Raw genomic sequence first — 7,197 nt, 5'->3', positions numbered from 1 at the left:
TTTTAAAACTATGTTTACATTTTACAGGGCAATTAAGACTTAATATAAAGCCCATGGAAGAAAACTTTCATTCAGCTTTCAGATGGGTCAACCCCTCCTCTCCCAGAAAAATACCCTCACTAAATCCCCCCAGGGTATATACTTTTAATTTTTATAGAGTCATAAAGCACCTTTTGACCCAGAAAGTTCCCACTTGGTATTTGTCAGATCTGCCTAGATTTCTGACTTGCATTGCTGAGTTTGGAAACCACTCTTGAGTACTTTTCTGTGCCACTGGGCTCCAGCATTTGAGTGTATTGAAATGATCCCACTGTACTAATGTAGAGAACTTGTAAATTTAGTGATTATTAAACTTAAGACCTGATTTTTGCCTCCATTGCAGTATGTGGGTGTGCAAAAGCCAGCCTGGAGAACAGTGACCTTTATTGTTAGTTCATATCTCCTATCACCCGTGTAATAATAAATTACATTATGATATTAAAACCCTGGAATTAGGCACAATGCGTGCCTGGCAGATTGTGGGGTTTTTTAGACAGAAACATCTTTGGTCTGTAGGAAACTGGCTGAAACAGGAGAAAAACATGCTTTATAGAGATAAGGACAAAGGTAGCCAAAAATGCATCCCGTGCTCCTTTGGGTTAATAAAGCATGGTCTTCACAGATGCAGTGGAGCTGTGGGCCTCGCAGGGACTCCCTGTGCTCCATTGCAGTGTCAGGTCCATGTGCTTCCTGCAGTCCCTCTTGTTGGGTTTACAGAGAGCTTAGCTGAAGTCACTTTTCTGAACAGAAAGCATTTTTAATGCGCTTAGCGCCAGGCTCTAAACAGCCTGAAAAGTTAGGAATTAACAATTAGAAAATACTGCAGGGTAAGCTTTCCTGGAAATTCAGCCATGGGTATCCTCTGCACAAAGTCAAAAGTAATAGACTTCATTTTAACTTCACACTTGAACTTCATTGTCCAGAAACTGCAGTGCATCTGTCAGAACATAAGCAAGGAAAAAGCACTGTCATTTACTTTTGAAGAAGTCTGTACCTCTTGATGCAGAGGAGTTTGTGTTTCCCGTAGTCTTACTGTATTTGGATGCCTCAGCAGCACTGTTTGTTCCAGCCTCAATGTGGCTTATTACTAGGACTGATTTTCAAACCTGTCTGTTGTCTGGAAAATAGCTTTGCCAACAGAGATGCTGTAAAACTTTTAGCAATAGTTCATTTAATATGACCTTTATAACAGAAAACGGTGTACTTGTGTAAGGTCTGAAATTTAAAGTGCCAAATTTGAGAGTACAGGAATTTTTTCACGTCAGTCACCGCTTCCATCTTAATAGTGCAATCATTTTTTATTTTATTTTTTTAAAACCATTCACATGACTGATTCTGAAATACATTAGGATAGGTGAGTAAGGTAAGAACATTCACATAGATGCACAATGGTGCCCTGAACAGATGTAGCATTATTAGCTTCATTTCGTTGCGTGTGCACCCAAGTTGTGAACTAAGCAGTTGTGCAATGGAGTCACAGCCCTCTGCTGGACTCCTGTCAAATGCTATGGCTTGTTTTTCTTCTCCACAAAGACTGAAGAGAAGAGTTGAGATCTAGTTGGTCATACAGTAGGAACCAAGCTCAGTGTGATATGTTATTCTTAACTTGGCACCATATAATATATATATATTCAACCTGAAAATACAGGTTTGATCAAAATTTCATGGATGCTCCTGAGAATTTCTTGACCGACCTGAGCAGCTGTATGTTTGGGCTCTTTATTTCATTCAATGCAATGTTTTTTCATTATTGCAGATGAGAAATAATCTACTATATCTTAATGACTGAGCCCCTCTGTTGGCATCTAAAATTGTACCGTTTGTTAAGGAATACCAGATAGCATTCACTTCAGGCATAAGGAGATGATGGATCTTTGAGTCCTGAAACAGGTTCTGCTGGACTTACTGCTGTTGAAAGATTTTTCTTTAAACAATTTCAAATTTAATCATGCAAATTAACTCTGGATAAAATGAGGATGAGAACGAGTCTAGGGATTAATATTTATTTCTTTGTAAATGCTTTTCTTTGGAAGGAGGAAGGTTTGCTTAACAGATCATAATGTGAAAAAATCACTTTGCCACCGTTGTGCTTTCTGCAACTCAGACTGAAGTCTGCACTGAAATCGGAGGAGACTCTTGTTACAGGCTTTCAGAAATCTGTTTTGAGTACTGATGCTGAAGAACGTATTCCAGCTCAATGGTTTAAAAAGGAAAAGAAAAAAAACCAAAAACAATCACGGTATGTGTGAGCCAGTTTACTTCTTCCTAAGATTAGCATACAGAGCTTTGAATGGAGCATGAGCCAAAGGGTGAGTTTTATTGGAGTTCCACACAATGGTATAAAAGGGGAAAATCAGAGATTTGCAGTGAGATACTCATTTGGAAAGGCAAGGTAGCATGACTACACGTGGTCCACTGCTGCTGACTAGAATGGAGGTGCAGTATATCTTCTTAACTGTTACGTTGTCTGATCCCTTAAATTAAGTAACTTTGGAGTTGGTGTTTATTTGGTAGTACTTAACAGATCCCATAAAGACACAGCGCTGGGAATTTCTTAGGTACTGTTCTGCAGGTGATACTGTCTTGGCATAGCTTCTAAAACTGTAGGACTGCAAGCTTACAGTTAGCAATGGGACCAGTTTGTTAAATGCTAGCTCTTTTACATAATAATTAGAAATGCACTTTTAGACTCAGTTTTTTTTTTTTTTAACACTAAAGATAATGAGTAAAGAAGTGAGTTATAAGTAGGGCAGCAAAGGGAGCACTTGAAGCAGTGTGCTTTGCTCCCACTGCCAATTGTGGATGTACTACGATGCCTTTAAAACAAAAAACTATATTGCAGGGTAATACATCTTTCAATACGTAGGCCCCTTAGTTCACAAAACAGTTTTGTCAGCTTTGACTGTGCTAATTCATTCTTAACTTTAGAAGCCTGGCTTATTTTATATCATGTACCACTATCAATAGTATTCTTTTGTTTAAATTGCAGTTAAAACTTGCTTTATTTTACTTACACGTTTCTGCTCTTAAACCTGTGAAAGGCAGAAAGACTCCTGTTTAGTTCTTTTGTCTTGGGATAAATCCCTGACTGAGGAATGAATAGAATCACACTGGAGTATGTGGACAGCGTATTTTTTTTCTCCTGTTTTAGGGAACCAAAAGGCATTTAATATTCAAAAGGAAGTACATTTTAGAAAAAAAGGTACTATTTTACTTGATTATTTTCAGTTAAATGCCAACATAGAGATGGAAGATAATTACTATATGGCAATTCATTTTTGAGCAGAGGACCGAAATGCTGAATTTCCAGCTTATCTGGCAGGTAAACAGATAAGACTTCCAGAGTAGGGTCCTAAATAGAAGGTCTCTGACCCTCAAGTGGTAGCTTTGCTATGGCTTGAAAATAAAAAGAGAATAATCTTGGGCTTTGTTTAGCTGTTGCTTACTGAAGGACTTCAGAATACCTCATTTAAATAGCTTTTAAAAGAATGTATTGATAGGTGATACTGTAATTTCATATAGACAGTGGAATCCTAGTGAAGAGTTAGTGCCTTATGCTTTTATTAGTAGACTTTGCAAGGTTGTGCAGTGAGTTCTCTCATTCTCGGCATGTTTTCTACTAATTTTACCTGAGATGTTGTTAACGTATTATATCATTGGTTTAGATAGCTGCTTTGTGTAATTGGATGTGATGTTTGTCTCACCCTGGAGTGACCATAGGTAATGTTCGTAGGCTAGGATAGCACGCAGGCATTCTTTGTTGTCGCAAACAGATCCAAAGCCCAGCTGTCCTGGGGTTTGTTGCTTCCTAGAGGTTTCCCAAGTGAACCAGAAAGGGCAGAGGTGTCTGTAGGTTTTTTAGTTGGCGTATAGGGTAGGATAGTAAGGATGGCTTTGTCGTCTTGCTGCTAAAGTTCTTCCTGGTAGTCTCAAAGTCGTAATGCTTTTGATAGATGGAAGGAGAACAGCTTCCTTCCAGCTTTGCCCACTCTCTTTTTTTCGCATTGACTCGAAGAAGTCACCTGAGAAATTGTGCATGGCCAGCTGCTAATTCTCAAGATGAAGGGCACACATGGTTGCTGTGTGAGGCTTGTTGTTGGCACCCACATCGTCACTGACCTGTCCTGTGGCTGATTCTTGTAGCTGTGTTTTCCTCTCAGACCCGACAAAAGTTGCTTCCACCTCATGTGTCAGCATAGTATTCATGTATCTGTGTGCTTACATGTGTGTTTTTGTTGTGTGTTCTCTTCATGGGTGTTGAGCCTTTTTTTCCAGAATTAAATCAAGAGTGGTAAGGTTGGCTTGGCTACTTCAGGCACTGCAGTCACCATGCTGGCCTTTTATCTGTTACTGTCTGCAGTTTGGTGTGCATTTATCAGGCCATCACTAAGGGGTTCGAGTATCTAAATAAAATACGTGTAATTATTCAGATTTATCAGCTAAAACAACAGTCTGTTGGACCAAGGCTTAACAGAAGCAAATTGATGCTGTATGATGTTCCTGATGCCTTCAGCTGAAATAAAAATTGAAATTGCAAGGGAATTGGGCTAATTTGGTTCATAAAACCAACAAGATCTTTGTGACAGAATCGTCTGAGAATTCTAGAATAAGAGTAATTTTGAAGCCAGAATTTGTTATAACCTCAGCGAGTGCAAAATGTTATTTATTTTGACATGAACAATGTTAGTTAATTTGATGTTTGCTAATTCCTCCCCTGTGTTAATATCCGAGGGATGCAATTAGAAAAGTTTGTTTTCCTAACGTGCCTTAATAAACAAGATGATGTTCTTACTTCATGATGTCTCATCAAATGGCCTCAATGTCTTTAAAGCTGGCTTCAGTCGTGCTGGGGGATCTGGAGGAGCGACCAGGGAAATTCCAGGATTGCTTGACAGGGGCACCGTGTGGGATAGGAACTGCATAGGCAATGTCCTGGAAGAGGCCATGAACTGCTTTGCCGAGATGCAGAGGCAGACAGAGGAGAAATTTCGCATGTGGATAGAAAAGCTAACCCGTCTTGACACGGATGAAGAAAGCAAGCAGCAACTGGAGCCCAGGGAACCTAAAATGCAACTAGTTGGCCAAAGAGTCCCCCCTACCACACAGTCAGGGGCTTTCATACAGATGCCTGATAGCCAAGTACTTCCTCAGCAGTCGTTTAATACTTACATGGGCTATCAGAATGTCGATGCTACGCTAGAGTTTCCAGCGACTTTTAATAACAATTTTCCACCTATCTTTCCAGAGAATGGGAATATTGCAGAGCCTGATTTGAATCAATCATAAACTTAAAAAAAAAAAAAGAAAAAAATCTATCTCGTATCTTTGCAATCTTGATGTTACTTTGGATTATGCTAAAAACAAGTTTTGCTTTTCATATTTATTTGTTTTTCCCTTCTGGGTTTGATTACCGTGGCAACTTTGTTTTAATTTATAGAGAATATATATGTAGTTTAAATTAAAAAATAAGAACAAAAAAAAACAAAAACACAGCATACCTATGTGCATGTGCCAGCACAGACATAAACACCTGCAGAGGGAGGGGGTGGGAGGGGAAACGCTGTGGGCTTTCATCACCTGACTTGGGAAGATATAAGTTAGAATCCTTGTTTAAATACTCCAGAAGCCATAGAGCTGCATTTGTTAACAATAGGAGTGTTTAGACTGTTCATCCAAATGCTCTTCCTGCATGATAAAACATTTAAGTAAGGAAATAAGTTTTATATTTAAGGATGTACCCTAGAGAACCAGACTAGTTACAGCCCTGTAACATTTCCTTAACTCTGTGCTCACTCCCAAGTTCTGCAGCTTGAATACGGCACGCGTTACTTTTCCTTCTTCCTTTTCAGGCCGAAGTAATAAATAAGCTTACCCTAAAGATTTAGCTATATATAACCAGTGTGCACAACTGACATTTTTGTCTCCTGTTTAGTAGATCATTTCTGTCCGGAGTTTTTATTAATGTCACTGCTGTGTTGCATATGGCATATTTATGGAAGCAGCTGTCTTTTACAGCGTGTGCAAAAAATATGCACACGTATACATATGTATGTGGTCAGTTTGGGTGGATATCATCTCCTCTAACTTTAGGTGTCTGGTTTGCTGTTCTGCAGATCTCAGGAAAGAGAGAAGCTCCTACAGAGGATATCCCCTGGCAGTGTCTTCCTCTTCCATGAGTTATCTCAACTCCCAAACAGATAAGATAACTTTGGGCTAAAGTTAGGCGAGATGAATCACGCCCAAAGTACGTTGTGTGCATGCATGACCCGTGCACACAAAGCACTGCTGCTTCCTTATGTATATACGAGCAATCTGCATCCTTCATGCTGCAATACAAATAGTGGTGTCAGTCCTGAGATAAGCGGCCGCTGGTGGACGGGTTGGTTCTTTGCACAGGAATTTAAGCAAAGGTGTGACAGACAGATCAGTAAGCACTGTGCTGGTCTGAAGGTGTGGTTTGCTGCTGTGGGTCAGAGCCAGAGCTTCTGAACCACGCTGAAATGCCACTGAGATGGTTATTTACCTGTGACTGGGAATGCCAGGACGTTAGTTTTATTTAAATAATACAATAACTTGCTATGGTGTGGATTTTTTTATACTGATAGTTATCCTGAATAGGCAGGCTTGAAACTGTGATGTTTAAAGTAGAATTAATTTAAAATATATATTAGAAACCTCTATTTAATTCTTACTGCTATTGCTACACACAGGGACGGTTGTTCACCTCTCCAGTAAGGCCTTTCTTCACGTGAAGTAACTTCTCCATAGCTACCAAAAAATGTACATTTCTCATCAGTTAGTTGATAAATGATTCTAATGCACATAAAATAGAAATCGTGATGAAGGAAGCGGAGAGTCTTTGCGTAGGCATAGTTTAAGCAAAGAGAACACTATAGGTCTCTTTAGGCTCTGGTTCTTGTACATCAGTCGCTGCTGATTATTTTTTTTATTTTTAACTATTTGAGTGCAATTCCTTTTCTTTCTGTTGGAATTTAGCACTGTGTCTTCCTCTTAATTTCTTCCTTCCTGAAGTCAGCGGATGTTTTTCCATCAACTTGTAGTTTTTGGATCAGTCCTGTAAAGGAAACCCAATAAATGCTTTTTATTCTCAGCACTGTCACGGGTGCTTCAACATTATTATTTCCCCCTTTCCTCCCC

At 39.3% G+C, this 7,197-nt stretch overlaps 1 protein-coding gene across 6 annotated transcripts in view; it reads left to right on the top strand.

Annotated features, from left to right (window-relative positions):
- CZH18orf25 (chromosome Z C18orf25 homolog) overlaps positions 1-7,197 on the top strand; it is a 44,150-nt gene that overhangs the window by 17,047 nt on the left and 19,906 nt on the right. Inside the window, exon 3 of one of the 6 annotated variants that reach the window (XM_031557182.1) lies at positions 4,871-5,342. The exons of the other annotated variants lie outside the window; for them this stretch is intronic. Coding sequence (XP_031413042.1) covers positions 4,871-5,325 — 455 coding nt within the window. The 3' untranslated portion in view covers positions 5,326-5,342. Of the gene's footprint in view, positions 1-4,870; positions 5,343-7,197 lie in introns of those variants that run through there. 6 annotated transcript variants of the gene reach the window in all.

The sequence above is a fragment of the Meleagris gallopavo genome, chromosome Z (genome assembly GCF_000146605.3).
Source record: "Meleagris gallopavo isolate NT-WF06-2002-E0010 breed Aviagen turkey brand Nicholas breeding stock chromosome Z, Turkey_5.1, whole genome shotgun sequence".
Lineage (NCBI taxonomy): Eukaryota > Metazoa > Chordata > Aves > Galliformes > Phasianidae > Meleagris > Meleagris gallopavo.
This window is presented reverse-complemented; position numbering and strand designations above follow the sequence as displayed.